Source organism: Lemur catta, chromosome 11, assembly GCF_020740605.2.
Source record: "Lemur catta isolate mLemCat1 chromosome 11, mLemCat1.pri, whole genome shotgun sequence".
Classification (NCBI taxonomy): domain Eukaryota; kingdom Metazoa; phylum Chordata; class Mammalia; order Primates; family Lemuridae; genus Lemur; species Lemur catta.
The window spans coordinates 97,438,323-97,455,943 of NC_059138.1; the positions used below are offsets into that span (position 1 = coordinate 97,438,323).

The window sequence follows — 17,621 nt, forward strand, 5'->3', positions numbered from 1 at the left end:
GGTGAATGTGCTGCGGTCCCGGGAAGGCGCTGCCGCGGGATACGGAGATGCTGCCTTGGAAAGTTCCACTGCCCACACAGTGGCTGTTCCCGTGAGCTCTGTCTGCGGTTGGTGCCACCTTCACCGTCCGTGCGCAGCGCTGCGCTGGCAGGAGGGACCCGGCACCCATGGGTGTAGGAGCTGTGTGCAGTGGGCCCCGACGGACGCCAGAATGGTCTCCGCAGAAAAATTGTCCTCACCAGAGTTTTTCAGTCCAGCTAGTTGGCATGGAAACAGAAATAGAAATTGCACTTGTTGAAATGTAGGTGCTCTTTAAAGAGCGCCTGTGTCAGGAAGCCTCAGTTTCTGCTGTCTTTTATGAAGTTCTTTAGGGAACGGCACGTTCGTCCTTAGGAACAGGCACAGCTAGCGCTTTGCACTGAGTCACCAGCGCCCGTCTGCGGCTGCCCCTCCCCCAGCCGGGCTCTGAGCCACTGCCGCTCTGCCTCCCTGTCGCCCGCAGCTTGTGGAGCCTCTCACGCCCAGCGGAGAAGCTCCCAACCAGGCTCTCTTGAGGATCTTAAAGGAAACTGAGTTCAAGAAGATCAAGGTTCTGGGCTCTGGGGCGTTTGGCACCGTGTACAAGGTGAGTCCGGGGATGCGTTTTCATCATCACGTGCTCTTTGCCTCGCTGAGGGTTTGGGAAATTCCAACGTTTTTCCCAAGTGAGAGAGGAAGTCTTTTATAACACAGTGACAAAGAAGTGACCCTGTGGGACCTATACACAGACTGGAGGCATTTCTAAGGAGGATGTCACTGACCTTGTAGAGGGAGTGTGACCCAGGGCAGGGGACAGGACGGGGCAAGGCAGCAGGAGGGCTCTCTGTCTGTCACCGTGTGACAGCGTCAGAGTAAAGCCCAGGTCCAGACAGGCTCCTCTTAATTCGTTTTCTTCCAGACCCTCTTTGCATAAAGTCTGATCTCAGTTGGGCCTGGAATCCTGGAGGATAAAATCCACACTGATTTTATAACTGGCACAAGCTTAGATTTTTTTGATCTAAATACTTACTCTGATTTGTGGAGCTGCTAGCGCTGAAGAGCTGCTGAGACGTCGCAACCGTCCACAGCTGGCCTCGGAGCGCAGAGCTGCAGCCCACGCCCAGTAACGTCTTCCCTCTGTCTGTCACAGGGACTCTGGATCCCAGAAGGTGAGAAAGTTAAAATCCCTGTGGCCATCAAGGAATTGAGAGAAGCAACATCCCCAAAAGCCAACAAGGAAATTCTCGATGTGAGTCTGCTTTGTTCTATAGCTGTCCACAGCCCTGGACACCCGCAGCCGCCTGTCCCGTGCCTGGCAGCACAGCGCTCTCTTCTAGGCACATTCGTCCCCATGTTCTCAGTGTCACTTGCTCTGTCTTTGTCCTCAGGCCACACTCGGTATAATTCCCTCCTCTTCCGGAGGGAAGACTCACCTCTTCTATTCCATTATCTGTCCCCAAAGGACAGACACTCACAGTTGCTGGGCATCTGCCACGACCATGCTGGCTCTGCCACTTCACCCACCTGCCCAGTGGGTGCTGCGGCAAGCCCGTGGCGCAGGTATTGCATTCAGTGTTTTGGGGCAAAGCAAAGGAGGCATAAAGACACCTGCTGAGCTCCCCTCCTGGCTGGGATGGAGGTCAAGCCCGTCGTTATTTCTGACCCTGAAGCTCACATTTGATTTCCTCCCTGAAGTTGTCTCATCTTCTAAATGGCTTTGTTTAAAGGTGCTGGAATAATGATGCCTGCTGTGTAAACAACCTGTTTTGTATACAGTGGACATCGTTATTGTATAGAAAGCAAACTTCTGTACTTTTGCCCCAAATAATTCAAGTGTGATTCTCCAGTGTCTGCTGACTGCTGTGTTATGGAATAAGTCCTGGGACTGTCCCGTAAGATGACTGTTACGTTGTCACTTTCAATTCTTTTGCACGTGCTGCCTTCTCTGGACGGCCTGGCCGGGGTGGGCTGCACCCTCAGGGGAAGAGGCTGGCTGGGGCCTGACAGGCCACCGCAGCCCTGGCCGGGCTCGCTGTGAGTTTCAGAAATGCCTGCGCTCTGCCTCGTGCCAGGACAGAGCCCGTGACAGGGGAGGTGGGCCCGGCAATCGGCTGGGGAGACAGGACCAACAAAAGGGAAAATGGCTGCGTTTATTGCCTCAAAAATCTGGAGAATTTAGTTGATCTTATAGTCAAGAAAGACAAAAGCCAGATTTAAAAAAGAAAACAAAAAACATAGGCCTTTTAAAAAATATGTTTAGACACAATCAATTTTTCAGTGGCAAAACACTCTACAGTTTAATTTTCTCTGGGCAGCTTTCCCTCCTTTCATCGGAGAGGGAAGTCCCATGTTGATGAACTTCTAAATGAAAGACGCTGTATTAATACAGTGCCCAGAAACTCCCACATGCTGACAATATGCTCGTCAGGCAAAATTTCTCCCATGTTGATGGTTTATAAATCAAGGTCAAGCCCTGCTAACAAGCACAAGAAGTACAGGTAGGCAAATGATTCATGAAGCCTTTTCACTCACAACCTCGAGCCCCCTCACCTGTACTATTATAAAGAAAACTGTTGTGCAGAATTTGCCTCCTTAATTCATTTTTTGCTCATTCAAGACATTGTAATAAATTACTCAAAACAATGTTGAAATGTGAATTTCAACAATATGTATCATGCGGAGTGCAGATGGTTTGGAAATATTCTAAGACTGTGGTCCCCAGCCCCCAGGCTGAGGACAGGTACCAGTCAGTGGCCTGTTAGGGACTGGGCAGCAGAGCTCCAGCCCTCCACCCGCCACACCCCCGACCCCTCACCCTCATCCGTGGAAAAATTGTCTTCCACGAAACTTGGCTGGGGGGCGGGGAGGGGGGGGCCCCCGCACAGCAGGAGGTGAGTGGCAGGCCCACCAGCTAAGCTTCATCCTTTCCTTAAGGAGTTTAAAATCTAGTGGAATCCTTTTCCCCAATTCATAATGTAAAATAGTTCACAGATAAGGGAAACAAGCAAGAAGGAAAGAACCAAAAGTCACAGCTACAATTTGGACAAAATACCCGCAGGCTTTCAAGGTCACCAGAGCCTCAGGGACACTCCGACGGTGGGTGGGGGCTCGAGTGAGCTCGGGCCACAGGCTGCAGTCTGCACGGTCCGGCGGACTGAGATACGGAGCCTCACGCACGCTGCTGTAGGTCACCACGCGCCTTTACGGGTTCCAAGATAAACAGCTAAGAACAAAGCTCACTTGAACTTCTGCATACACAGAACAGGACACAAGACGCAACATTGTCCACAGTGCCTGGGGGTGGGAGCAGGCGATGACCCAGTGGGTCTGTCAGATTTTGGCAGGAGGGGCCTGGCAGGGCTCCAGCCTCTGTGTGGCCCGGCCCCCGCACCCCTGCTCCCTCCCAGTCCGGGTTGCGGCTCAGCTCTCTGCGGCCCCACAGCAGATGGGCCGCATCAGCTGCTCCGCTCTCGGACTTTCTTCCCGCTCAAATGAATACAATATGTATCCAAATCTCAACCAGATCTTGGGAAAACAGGAACAGCTAGAGGATTTCTTTGGTGTTATGGTTGTACAGCTTCCCAGGCGCGGGGGAGAGACATGATTTGTGCTTTTCTGGAAATGGCATGGCTGTTGATTTTTCCATAGACGCTCAGTTTAAGTGCAGGACAGGCAACAAAGAGGACGCCAACCTCCCGCTATGGCTCCTGGAGCCTGGTGGCCCCGGCACACGACAGGCACCAGGCGCTGCTTTTCTGGCAGGACCTGCAGCCGTCGGCCCCCCGGGATGGCTCCAGAGAGAGAGAGAGAGAGACCAGTCCAGGCCTTAGGGGACCGATGTGGGCCCCGTCCTGGCACTGACAAGTGTGGCCTCCGGTTGGCCACTCACCTCCCTGGGCCTTGGTTTCCTGTCCTGACAATATGACCTCAGACAAAATGCACTTGCTGGCCCCGTGCAGTTCTGACTTTTTACAAACAGGCGCTTTTCTGAGATGCAGGGACGCTCTCTGTGCCTACCGAGTCTCCAAATATTACCACCCACTGTGCTCTGTAGTGTGATGATACTATATTTATAACATAAAAGGAAAATTTCGCACTCTACTTGAAAATAGAGAGCCTGAGCACTCTGCAGCAAACATTTAAAGCTATAGTTTTTTGTTTGGTTGCTTTTTTAATGAAAGTGGCGTGCACTTTGACTTCCTTTGAATCTTTGACTTTGCATGATTTCAATGTAGTTCAACCCTGGCAGTTTTAAGGTGGTTATGTGCTTAGATCTGTGCTGGAATGACAGCTCCCTCGGAGCTCAGCACACCCCCGAGGTGACAGCCGCACGTGGGGGAGGGAGGAGCTGAGGCTACAGGGAAACTGTCCAGTGGGATGCAGAGCTGCGGAGCCAGCTGTGCCCTGGGGCGTGCTGGGCGCTGAGAATGCAGGTGTAGCCTCACAGAGCTTGGTGGAGAAGGACATTTTTTAAATTACACAAATATTTAAGTGCAGGCTGACGACTGCCCCAAGGCAGGGGCTCCGCAGCTTCACCAAGCTTCAACACTCAGAGGGTTTGCGCCACTGGCTGGGCCCTCCCTGCATGTCAGCCCCAGGCATGGTGGTAGGGGCTGGGCTCAGGAAGTGGAGTGGGGGTGCTGGGCCCAGGGCAGACAGGGAGCAGGAGGATGAGAGGCCAGAGGGGAGGGGCAGCCTTGGGGGCAGGACTGGCTTTAAGTCAAGGAGAGTGGTGTGAGCATAGTTGAGTTTTAGGAAGCGTTGAGGGTAGGGCCTCTGTATCTGTGATTCCACACCCATGGGTCAGTCAACCGAGGATCAAAACTATCTGGAAAAAAAATGTTACATCCTTGCTGAACATATACAGACTTCTTTTTTCCTTGCCATTTTTCCCTAAACAATACAGTAGAACAACGACTATGTGGTGTTGGTGGTGTTAGGGATTATAGGTAATCTAGAGGGGACTTAAAGTGTATGGGCTGTGCTTAGAGCACATGCAAAACCTGTGCCATTTCACAGTGTATCAGGGACTCAAGCATCTGTGGACTTCGGTATCCGAGGAGGGTCCTGGAACCAGTCCCCACAGATAGGGATGACCGTCTGTACCCTCCCCCACTTCCTCTGTCTCCTGTCTCTAGCCCCGCTGCTTGGCCAACCTGCCTGCTCATGTGAGTGCCTGACCCAGGGCATGTTCACTTCTGCAAAGAGAAACTAACTTGCCCAAGTCCACACTCAAAACACAGACATTGGCTGCATGCAGTGGCTCACGCCTGTAATCCTAGCATTCTGGGAGGCCGAGGCAGGAGGATCGCTTGAGGTCAGGAGTTCGAGACCAGCCTGAGCAAGAGTGAGAGACCTTGTCTCTACCCAAAATAGAAAAATTAGCCAGGTGTGGTGGTGTGCACCTATAGTCCCAGCTACATGGGAGGCTGAGGCAGGAGTATCACCTAAACCCAGGAGTTTGAGGTTGTGGTGAGCTGTGATGATGCCACTGCACTCTAGCCAGGGCAAGAGTGAGACTCTGTCTCAAATAACAACAACAACAAAAAAAAAACACCCAAAAAACCCAGGCATTGCTGAGATGTAAAAGGAGCCTTCTGAACTCATTCTCTTGCAGTTCCTGTGGTCTTTTTCACATCTGAATAAAAGGTCACCACCATTTGTATTTTTCAAGGAAAGAGAATTTATGGGTGGAAATTGAGGGCTCCCTAATTCTCAGTCAGGCAGAAGAGAGGGCCCCATTGTGTGCATGATTGCAAATATATTTAGCTTCCTCAGTCCAAGAATAGCAGAAGGGTTAAAATAAAGTCTGTATTTATGGATCTGTCAAGCAAAGGCTCCGGCCTGGCAGCCAGCCTGAATCAGCAGGCGGGGGTGCATGGCAGCGCGTGTTTCCATCGGGAGCCTGGGGGCGGGAGGCGCAGGGACTCAGGCCCTCCCTTTGGAGACGGGTCACGGGCAGCCAGCGCCGTCTGCGGTCACTGTGGGCTCAGCGCTCTCTCCGTTTCAGAGCCTGAACTGGCGTTGAAAGAGCTCCTCCCACCACTCCGTGCAGAGGGCTGTGGGCAGGGTCCCCCCGCAAATGCCCCCTGTCACCCAGGGCACGGCCAGCGCCAGGTCTGCTCTGTGCAGAAGGGAAGTCCTCCCTGGATGCTCTCACCATTCTGCCCTGAGGGGGCAGGTGGTTGTCCAGGGTGCTCCAGACATGAACTTCTGCAGGCGCTGACAACATTTTAAACTGCAGCATCTTGAACCTGGAGGCAGAGGTCTTCCTAGTGACGACACCACCAGTTCCCAAACTCAGAGACATCAGGGTCACTCAGGTCCCTCTCACGCAACGTTTTGCCCATGGCAAGCGCTGCCCAGTCTCCTTGTCGTGAGGAGTCCCCAGTGGACCAGGATTCACAGCCCTGCATAAAGACCCCTTTCACCAGGGCTTTTGTGGGCCAGCTTTCCCCCACTGGTACGTGTGTTCCAACTCCCAGTCCTGTCCACTCCGCTTTGCCCGGCGCGGGTCTGTGCGGGCCTCTCTGATGCCCCTCCCCCTCGCGCAGGAGGCCTACGTGATGGCCAGCGTGGACAACCCGCACGTGTGCCGCCTGCTGGGCATCTGCCTGACCTCCACCGTGCAGCTCGTCACGCAGCTCATGCCCTTTGGCTGCCTCCTGGACTACATCCGCGAGCACAAGGACAACATCGGCTCCCAGTACCTGCTCAACTGGTGTGTGCAGATCGCAAAGGTAAACGGCGCATGGGGCAGGGGCTGGCTGGGAACGGTAAGTGCGGTGGCCCGGGCTGTCCCCCGCCACTGTCCCCCGCCTGCTGCCAGTGATGTGGTTGTTGGTGGGAGCACCCAAAGGGAAGCAGCAAGGGGAAAAATAAGGAGATCAGATAACCTGCCACGTCCTCCCTTCCGTGCTAGCTGAGAGTGCAGAGAGGATGGATGTGCACACACACACGAGGCATGTGCTTTTCTGTATCATGGAGAAAATTGAACTGATCCTCTTGCGCTCCGGCTCAGTGCCTGTCCAGCTTGCATGTTGAAAATCTGATTAGTGAGCTACATTCGAACAATTTTCTCTTTATTGAGTGCTCAGCATGTTTTGAGGTCCATGTTCTTATTTCTCTGGAATTCTTTTTGGTGAATACTATGGTGACTCGTACCAGAGGAGGACTGTGCCTTTCCCCCAGCCAGGGCACGCTAACAGGGCAGTCAAACCAGGCTAAGGCCAGAAGGACTCAGGTGACAGCGGCCTGTGGGCAGGGCAGCGGCACAGGCAGGAGGGCTGGTGAGCAGGTGAGAGGGGCTGACAGAGGGGAAAGAGTGCTGTTTGGCTGGGGCTCCTTAAATGTCCAGAGCCGGGGAGGAGCAGGGCGAGCAGACAGCAGCCAGGTGAGGACCAGCATAGAGCAGTGAGCCAGGTATTCAGCTGCTCGTGGGGCCCCAGAAGGACTGCCACTTTCATCTCAAAGCTCTCCCATCTCAATCCCAGCCCTGAGTCAGTTACTTGCACCTAACTTGCTAAGTCTTATTTTTCTTCTGACTGTGGGGGTACGTCTCATTCAGCTGAATTAAAGCATTTGTGGGTAGGCCCCGCCTCTGAGCAAATGCCCTGCCCCACACACCGGGCACGGGCAGGCTGTCGAGGATGTGCCAGGGGCCAGCGAGGCAGGCAGCAATGGGGCTACCAGGCCTGGGCAGTCCCCTGTTGCTCCCATCACCCTGGTCAGTGGTGGCAGTCAGTCCTGCCGAGTGACCTGTGAGGTCGCTGGCCGCCCAGCGCCAGGCAGGTGTGGATGGCGACTCAGAAGACAAACAGAAACGCGTCTGGGCACTGCTTTGCTGGCACCGCCCGTGACTCCACAGGACAGGCCCTTGCTGGGAGCACTGCGCTGGTGGGGGCAGCCCCCCGCCGTCACGGAGGTCTGGGACCACGTGGCAGGGGCAGGTGGCCCCTCCCGGGATCGGGGTGGCCGCACAGCCTGCACCCGCCCCCGACCCAGCACGCCCGGCGTGGTCTCTAGTGAGCAGCCGCCGCGGGGAGTGGGGTGGTCTCCTGTGACCACCACAAATCACCCGTGTTTTCGCCATTCTCACGGCCGTAACCCCGGTCACAGAGTAGAGGAGCTAGGCCACCATTATTGGAAAGTAGTCCTGGAAGGGGGCTGCGTGCCTCAGGTGCTGTGGTTTCCTTTGTCCTCCTGGGTGGCTGTGTCAGTGTCCTGGGGCTGCCACAACAAATGGCCACCAATTTGGTGGCTAAACACAACAGAAATTTACCCTCCCACCATTCTGGAGGCCAAGCGGCCAACGTCGCGGTGCCGAGGACTGTGCTCCCGGGCTCTGAGGGAAGAGCTGCCTCCCCTCCCCCAGCTCTGGTGGTCTCAGCTCTCCTTGGCTTGTGGCCGCCTCACTCTGGCCTCTGCCTCTGTCCTCACATCCCCCTGCCTGTCTGTGTGTCCACACACTCTTCTCCTTTCTCTTATAAAGGCACCAGACATGAAAATTGCTAAGAGTCTTGATTTTAAATGTTTTCACCACAAAAAAATGAGTATGTGAGGTGAAGGATATGTTACTTATCTTGACTGAATCATTGCACAGTGTATGCATAGACCAAAACGTCGTGCTGTGCTCCGTGAGTATGTGTATACACGCACACACATACGCATGTATAAAGATCCCTGTGAGTGCATTTAGGGCCCACATAAATCCAGGATGATTTTATCTCAAGATTTTTAACTAATCAGATTTGCAAAACCCTTTTCCAAATCAAGTCACAATCCGACAGGACTGTTTGGAGACAGTATTCAGCCCACGACAGTGGCTGAGCTAGGGCAGGAGGTTAGCCCAAGGTTGATTTCAGTGGACTTAGGATTATTTCTGAAGGTCTGCTCATGTCCTGACTCCCGAACCCAGAATACACCCTTAGCTTTCCTCCTGATTAAGGCAGAAAATCCAACAAATTGCCCTTCCCTCCCAGGCGATCTCTCTACCTTGCTTAATTTTGTTTTTAGCACATATTGTTCCCTGGGAAGATCTGATCTGCGCCTGGTTTGCTTGTGTTTGTACCCACCCGCCCCCCAGGAGGGGACCGGCAGGGCTGCCTGGTCCCGGTGCCCGTTCATCAGCAGGAGCCCAGAGAGTCTGCAGCTCTTATTTTGTTTGTTTGTTTGTTTGTTTAAATAAACTTTTAATTTAAGAATAGGTTTGGATTTCCAAAAAAGTTGCAAAGATAGTCCAGGCAGTTGCTGGTTTCCCCTATTGCTAACATCTTACGTTACTATGATACATTTGTCACAATTAAGAAACTGACATCAATATTAACTACATCAATATTAACTAAACTGTGTGTTGGACTTTATTTGTGTTTCATTTGTTTTTCCCTAATATCCTTTTTCTGTCCCAAGATACCATCTAGGGTACCATATTAACATTTAGTCATCGTGTCCCCTTAGACCCTCCCAGATTTACACAAGTACGTTTATTTTTTTTAAGATTCTTTAATTTTTTTTTATTGATACATAATAATTGTACATATTCATGGATTACATGTTACATCTTGATACGAGCACACAACATACAATGATCAAATCAGGGTAACTGGAACAAGATTCACCTGAAACATTCATCATTGCTTTATTTTGGGAGCATTTGAAAACTTCTAGCTATTCTGAAATACAATAAACTATTGTCAACTATAGTTGCCCCGTTGTACCAGTGAACCTCAGAACTTCTTCCTTCTGTTAAACAGAATTACCCCTTCCCCAACACCTCTTCATTACCCCCTCCCACCACCCTGACCAATCTCTAGGAGCCACCATTCCATTCACTACTTCCTTGAGATCAATTTTTTTTTAGGTCCCATATATGAGTGTGAAAATGAAATATTTGTCTTTCTGTGCCTTGTTTATTTCACTTAAAATAATGTCCTCCAGATCTATCCATGTTTCTGCAAATGACAAAATTTCCTTCTTTTTCATGGCTAAATAATATTCCTTTGTGTATAAACACCACATCATTTTTATCCATTCATCCCTTGATAAACCCTTGAGCTGATTCCATAATTTAGCCATTGTGAATAATGCTGCAATAAACACTGAAGTGCAAATCTCTTCTGGTTACATTTTATGTCTTTGCCTCACCCAAGCGAGGTTTAGAGGCATGTCCTCCTCTTCTACAATACTCACCGTGTTTGTGACCCTTAGTTGTGAGTTTACCCACCCCCCAAACTCCCTAATCCCTGGAGAATATTACTACCATGTGAGCACTATGCTGTTGATCAGTTAGTACCAATTTGACGGTGAGTATATGTCTAGACTATTCCTCCGATCTTGTGATACCTCACTGCGGATAATGGGCTCATGCTTAATCCAGGGAAATATAAGAGGTGCTAGATCACTGTCATTTCTTATAATTGAGTAATATTCCATTGTATATATATATCAAATTTTAGTAATCTACTCATGAATTGACAGGCACTTGGGTTGTTTCCACATCCTTGCAATAGTGAATTGTGCTGCCATAAACATTGACGTGCAGATGTCTTTATTATAGAATGTCTTTTGCTCTTTTGGGTAGATGCCCAACAGTGCTATTGCTGGATCCAACAGTATTTCCACTCCCAGCTCTTTGAGGTATCTCCAGATTCTTCTCCACAGAGGTTGCACCAATCTGCAGTCCCACCAGCAGTGTAAGAGTGTTCCATCTCTCCACATCCTCGCCAGCATTTGTTGTTTTGGGATGTTTTTGGTAGAGGCCATTCTCACTGGTGTTAGGTGATATCTCATTGTGGTTTTGATTTGCATTTCTTAATGATTAGAGATGTTGAGCATTTTTTTATATGTTTGGCCATTATTCTGTCTTCTTTTGAAAAGTTTCTGTTCATTTCCTTTGCCCATTTATTGATGCGGTTGTTTGATTTTTTTTCTTGTTGATTTTTTTTAAGTTCTAGATAGATTCTTGTTATCAGCCCTTTATCTGATGTGTGGAGAGCAAATAATTTCTCCCATTCTGTAGGCTGTCTATTCACTCTAACGACAGTTTCCTTGGCTGTTGTTTAATTATCTCCTGGTCATTCCTGGCTCCAGGAAAGAGATTCTTCATGTGATGGAGGGTGGCCCTGCCATCTGTGTGAACTGCTGATGTGATCCTTGTTCCTTAAGGAGCACGTAGTCCTGGTGGATCCTGCCCCACACAGAGCGGGGCTTAGGTCCCAGCAGACTCTCGGGCAGCCTGCTGTCTGTCTGCACCCGTCTGCCTGGCTGTGGTGTGGCGCTCTGCCCGCTGCCGTTCTGGGGGCCGATGAAGAGACGCCTCAGCCTCCACAGATCACCCACCCGGTTCCGGTGCTCGTCTGGTGCTCACTAAATGCCCCTCTCCTCCTTTTCTTTCCACTTTGGCTAAACTCGGTTGGAGTGTGACTGAGATCTACCCTGAAACATTGTCTTTGTCTAGATCTGCATCGACTTTCACTTCTTAGAGCAGCATCTCCTGCTCCCGCCTCTCCCGGGTCATGAATCCTCCCGCCTCTCCCGGGTCATGAATCCTCCCGCCCCGGCCTTTTGCCCTCTCTCCTTCGCAATCTCACAGTCAAGTCTGGCTGACTGCTCGTCACTATATAAATGCAAGTTTATTTGACCCCTAAAATCAGCCTTCTACAAGCATGATGGAAAAAGACAAAACCCCTTAGTATAACAATTCCTGCTACAGAGCAGAGTGCAGCTCAGTGTGGGGCCCTTGTAAGCACGAATTACCCGAGTTCCTGAGTTTGAGTTTCCAGGGCCTGAAAGTTTCCAAGACGGTCTTCCGTGTAATGTGTGCTCCCAGCTGCAACCTGTGATTGACGCTGTGTGCTTGTTGCCTTTGTGGAGCTTCGTTTCGAAGTCCTTTCACACTGAAGGCATTGAGCTCTGTGTCCCTGCGAGATTTGCTCTTCAGTTCGCGAGAGAAACCTGATTCCACTGTATCCGAACGGCTGCAGTGATGGAGTGTCTGTCCCCGGGGAGAAAGGAAAATGATGGCTCCCCAGACTGTAAAGAGAGAAATTTACTCTTGTTACTTATACTTTATCAGGGTATTAAACCATTTTCTTTTTAAAAGTTTGAAGTGAAACTACCCAGAAACACTTAGTGGCTGGTAAGACACTAAACTGGCATTTTCAAAGTGGGATTTATTGACTTGTAAATGTCCAGTGTTGATTCACAATGACAGGGACTGTCTCGGGGAGGCTTCTAAGCACTGATGGGAGAGCTGGCCGCTGTGGCGCAAGTCACTGTCCTGCCTAAACTGCTAAGAGGATAAATAAAATTACATCAACTGGGCAAAAGGAAAAAGAAAGGAAAAAAACATCAACGGCCTGGGGAGAAATGCAGGGTGGGACCGTGGGCCCCCAGGGACCTCGCCCTTGCCCTCCGTGGTGAGAACGGGTGCTGCCTTCCGTACAGAAAATGGGTGTCGGGAGCTGGTGGAGACACGGCTGCTCCCGACCAGGAAGACGCGTGCAGGCAAGGGTGGCTTTCACTCGTGGGAACTATGTCGGTTGCTTAGGAAAGTGTATCTACTCTTTCTGGGTGCATAAGCCAGCTAGCCCATCCCAGAATATATCAGACAGCATAGTGATGTCCTACAGTGTTCTCATCCAAAAGATCCTCTCACAGCGCAGCTGGGAGCCTGTGATTCCTCTAGCGTTTCCCCCAACCGCTCGGACAGCAGAGCTTCCCTGTCGCCTGACCCAGATCACAGGCCGACAGCGCTGGGCTGGGCCAGAGCCGGTCTGGCTCTGCAGGACAGACCGTGTCAGCGAGGTCCTGGAGCCCAGGCCGGGGGGACCACAAGCGACAGCGGGAGGGGCTGTCCGACAGAAACTGATTCGTGGGTGTCATTCTCTGACTACAACGTCACTACAGTTAGTTCAGTCTATGAGATAAAACTTAATAAGGGTAAACATAAAAAAATTCAGAGGATCCCTTTTTCAAGTACTTGGGACATTTGGTTTGGTCTGAGTTGCCTTGAACAGGTGCAGGTGCGTTTGTCGATCCCACTTGCCGAGGGCTGTCGTGCCCGTGCCGGCCACGCGTGTCACACGCAGGCATGGGGAAGGGAGGTGGGTCCACTCTGCCGGAGCCGGGGCCATGCCGGGAAATCCAGGTTGATGAATCACGATGTGTTCACGTCATAATGGATGAGTAGGGGCATGAGAGGAGGAAAGTCATGCTGGATGAAGAACTGGGGAAGCCACAGTCCCTTAGTCTACAGAGGCTGTTCTGGAGACCAGAGCTGGCTTCTTCCATGCCACTTCCGATGGCCAACCTCCTGCCTGGTCCCTGTGTGCTCCGGCCTCACCACCCTGGTCAGCCCCCCACCCCACAGCTCCTCGCCTGCAGACTGGGATTCGGGCAGACAGAGCCGAGGCGCGGCCCCAGGGTGAGTCAGCAGCTCTGGAAGCAGCTCTGCAACCGCGAGGCAGTAAGACAATGGGTTGGCCAGAGAGCAGACAGCTGGTCCAGCTACCAGGTGTCTCAGTATTAGAATTATTTTTATTTATTCTGGCAAATTCTACAAACGATTGCAGCTAAATGTAATTATTCAACCTAAATGATCACTACAGAGCCAAAATTGTGGTGTTATTGAAGCATATTCATCAATCTTTAGACATTTTACTTACTTATTTCTTGAGCATTTATCTGCCAGTGTTAAGCTCAGGTGAAATACGTATGTAAGTAAGACAAAATTTCTTATCTCCCAAAATTTGCCAATGAATATGGAGCTGACAGTGCAGTGGGGAATGAAGCGGTCAGAGGTCAGAGCAGGCGAGCTCGGCCGAGGAGGGCTGGCTGTCCGGAAGGCCACATGCGGTCTCAGGGAGGACGGCTCAGCGGCCAGACGCACTCAGCCTGTCTCTGGAGGACAGCGGTGCGTATGCCAGGTGACCCCTTGCCCTCAAAAGCCCCCAGTCCTGCAGACCAAGCAGTGCGACAGGCCTTGCCCTGTCCTGGGGCCCCCGCAGCATGTGGAGGTGCTCCAAGCCGAGCATAGTGGGGAGGGAGGGGTGGACCCCACCAGGCCAGGAAGATGGAGCCTCATCACAAAAGCCAGGGTGCCGTGCGGGCATGTATTTGTCAGCAGAGGTTTTTGGGGATGCTGCAGTAGTCCAGGCAAGACAAGGCCACTCCAAGGCATGGAGCAGAAGGGGTGGATCTGACACTCAGGAGGGGGCGGTGACAGTCACTGGCACCTATGCAGGACTCTCCATGGGCACCACCCAAGTGCTCTGTGTGGATGAATTCACTCCACCCTCTGATTAGCCCCTTCTACACATGGGGAAACTGAGGCATGGGATGTTTAAGTCACTTGCCAAGGTCTCGAGCTCGTAAGCAGCAAAATCAGGATGTGAACCCAGGCGTCCTGCTCCCAAGCCCTCCCTCTGGGCCTGCATGGGTGCGCAGCTCAGAGTCCGGCTCCCAGGACAGGCACCCAGGGCCCCTCCCTCCCCACACAGCAGGGCGCTGGCACCACCGTCCCTACCTGGGAATAGGAAATGCTGGCACTTTTCTGCCTCTTCCCAGGGCAAGGGCTCCGTGGGGGGTAAACTACACCGCTGACTTCACTCCTGCAAAGCCAGCTGCCAGCCCCAGGTCCTCCTTCCTGTCATTTCTGTACTGAGTCAGCGCGCTCCCAGCTCTTCCACATGCTGGTTTATAAAATAGAGCAGAAGTGGGTCCCATTCCAGCCTCTCTCTCCGAACCCCTCCCGAGACTTGCAGGATGCTGCAGCCTGGGAACCCCAGCCCCACCCCCAGCCCTTTCTTGTTCTGTGAAGATTGTGCCAGCAGAGTCTTTAATGTCCTGTGAAGCATCTCCCTGTGCCCTTCTTTTGTAAGTTAAAGTTGCAGGTTGGCTCTTCAGATTCCCTTTTAACCTCAAAATTCATTCTAGCTTTCCTGTAGTCATTAACAAAAATAAACACATTAAATTCAATTAAAGTGAGGATCTCAGAGAAGAATCAGGAAATGAGTTTCCCAGGAGGCTGCACTGAAGCCCGTGCTGATGTGACCTCCTGTGGCTCTGTTTAGGTTGAGAAGTTCATAAGTAATATCACAGTGCTTATCTGTGGTGACTGGTTAAAGGATAACTCTGCTGGGCACCGAGCTGGCCTTGCAGCCGCCTGCAGTGTCGGACAGACTCAGGAAGGAGTTTTATCCAAGTTCAAATGGTCCTGACCTCTTTGTCCCCAAATTCTCTCTGACTGAAGACCCTCTGGCCCATTAGCTGTGTGCTCCAGAACGTAGACCACTGCTTCCTCCCCTTCCCAGGCCTTCTCTGAAGACCGCTGTCTTGAGAAGACCTCGCAGGGAGGGGAAGTCGCTCTGGTCCTTTAAAGCCCTGGGCCTGAGCAGTGGGGGCCGAGCTGGCCGTGCGGCTCGGTTGGGTTTGTTAGATTTACACAAAGACATGGACTTCGCAGGGGCACAGGGCCAAAGTGCTGGGCTTTGTTGTGTGTGTATGTGTGTATGTATGTGTTCGTGTGTACATGTATGTGTTTGTGTGTATGTGCATGAGTGTGTATATGTATGAGTTTGTGTGTTGTGTGTGTTGTGTATGTATGTGTGTGCATGTGTGTATGTGTGTAATGTATGCATGTGTGTCTATGTGTGTATGAGTGTGTATGTGTGTTTGTGTATGTGTGCATTTGTGTGTGTATGTGCATGTATGTGTATGAGTGTGTGTTTGTGTATGTATGTCCATGTGTATGTGTATGAGTGTGTGTGTGTATGTATGTCCATGTGTATGTGTATGAGTGTGAGTGTATGTGTGTATGTATGTCCATGTGTATGTGTATGAGTGTGTGAGTGTGTGTGTGTGTGTTTTGCAACCCAAGCAGAACCCAAGCCTCTGGCCCGCAGGGGACTGGAAGCCAGGGTCCCGGTGGTGGCCTTGGGGACTGCGAGGATTTGGTCTGGGAAGCAACGTGCTCAGCTTCTGGACCCCCTGGGGGTCTACACGGCGATCATGTGGATGCCAGGACAGACAGAGGCTTCTCCGCAGAGATCTCTGAAACACCTGGTACATCATCAGTGCTCGAAACTGTCAGCTGCTATTGCCATTTATTCATTCACGCACTCAATTGCTCATTTTTTCAACAAATTGTTGTAAAAATGTGTCCCATGTACCAGATTCTCAATTAAGCATAAACGAAGAGGCAGAATGAAAGGCATGAAATGACACTGGACATGCCCTCTGAAGTCCTCCTTGTGGGTTTAATGAAGTTACAGAAACCACACATTTTGGATAAAGGGAGAGGAAGACAGAGGTCGTGGGTCCCCTGTGGGGACCGATGCATGGCCGACGACTGTGGCTCTGCACAGCAGCTGCACGACACCCGCCCGAGGGAGCCTGTGCAAACACATGTGAGGCCTAAGCGAAGCAGACAGGGCGAAGGAAAGGAGAGAGAAGGGCGGGGAGAGAGCAAAGGGACGCGGGAGAGGGAGGGAGGAGAGAGCCCGGAGCTGACGCAGCGGGAATGTAGGTGTTCCGCGCGACCAGGCCGGGGCCAAGCATAGCGAACCCTTTCCGAATAGGTGAGACTCCGTCGTATTTACTAAGCAGAGGCCTTGCTCTTCGTAAGGGACAGGGGAGCAAAGCACAGAACGCAGCCAGCGTCCCCTGAGTCAGAGCGAGGAAGCTGAGGCTCTGCAGGGTCGGCGCGATCAGTCCTGAGCCAGGCCCTGTTGGGAAGCATTTCCTCAGCTGCTCCCTCCCACCACGGTGACGGCCACCTTGGAAGTGCTGCTCCAGAGAAGAGTCGCTTCCTCTTGAGTAGGCACCAGCCCCTTTCCCCGCATTTCTTGGCACACAGGTAACCTCAGGAAGGGAAGCGTTTAACTCAGACAGTGTCTCAACAGTCCGGAGCCACACGAGGGAGAAGGGGAGAGACCATGTGCGCTGGAGACGTGGCAAGCAGTCAGTCTCTTCTGCAAGAGAGAAGAACATTGAAGGCCTTAAAAGTGGCCCTCAAAGACTAATTCCTGATAGCGTCTTTGTGAGATCCTTCTTTCACATGATGGCTGGTTTTGCTCTAGAAAGAAAACTTTCACTCTGATATGCCAAGTCAACTAATAATTTTCAGGTAGTATATGTGCAAAAAGAAGCAAAGAATTTGCCAGAGAATTTGGGAATCTGCCTTCTTATCTACAAGTATTTTTTGCAGTTGCACCAAAAAGGAGACCCCTCCCTGGCTATAAGAACGCTGAGGAGAGCGGGGTGGTGGACCCATCATTCCACGCAGTGCACCGCAGCAGGCGTCTCTGGGCGCTGACTCTGCCGCAGGGCTCACAGGCGCCAGCCTAAAAGGAGTGGGCGCTGTGGTCTCTGCCCTGGCTGGAGAGGGGAGAGGCGCGTTTGTGGGTGGGTGGAGAGAAGGTGGAACATACAATGGGAGACGTGTGCAGAACTTGGCCCCCCCTGCTCGGCTGCCTGCCAGCCTGGCCCTGCGCAGACAGGCCCGGCTGCCACGCTCGTGCCGGCGGTGGGAGCTCAGGAAGGCCCAAGGGAGCTGGGCTCCGCTGGTGCATCGTGCACGGAGGGGCAGGGCCGGCAGTGACTGC

At 51.9% G+C, this 17,621-nt stretch overlaps 1 protein-coding gene across 4 annotated transcripts in view; it reads left to right on the top strand.

The window, feature by feature from the left end:
• EGFR (epidermal growth factor receptor) overlaps positions 1-17,621 on the top strand; it is a 186,401-nt gene that overhangs the window by 155,178 nt on the left and 13,602 nt on the right. For 3 of the 4 annotated variants that reach the window (XM_045564905.1, XM_045564906.1, XM_045564907.1), the window contains exons 18-20: positions 503-625; positions 1,169-1,267; positions 6,573-6,758. In XM_045564905.1, coding sequence (XP_045420861.1) covers positions 503-625; positions 1,169-1,267; positions 6,573-6,758 — 408 coding nt within the window. Of the gene's footprint in view, positions 1-502; positions 626-1,168; positions 1,268-6,572; positions 6,759-9,033; positions 9,330-17,621 lie in introns of those variants that run through there. The other variant, XM_045564908.1, reaches the window with a different exon arrangement.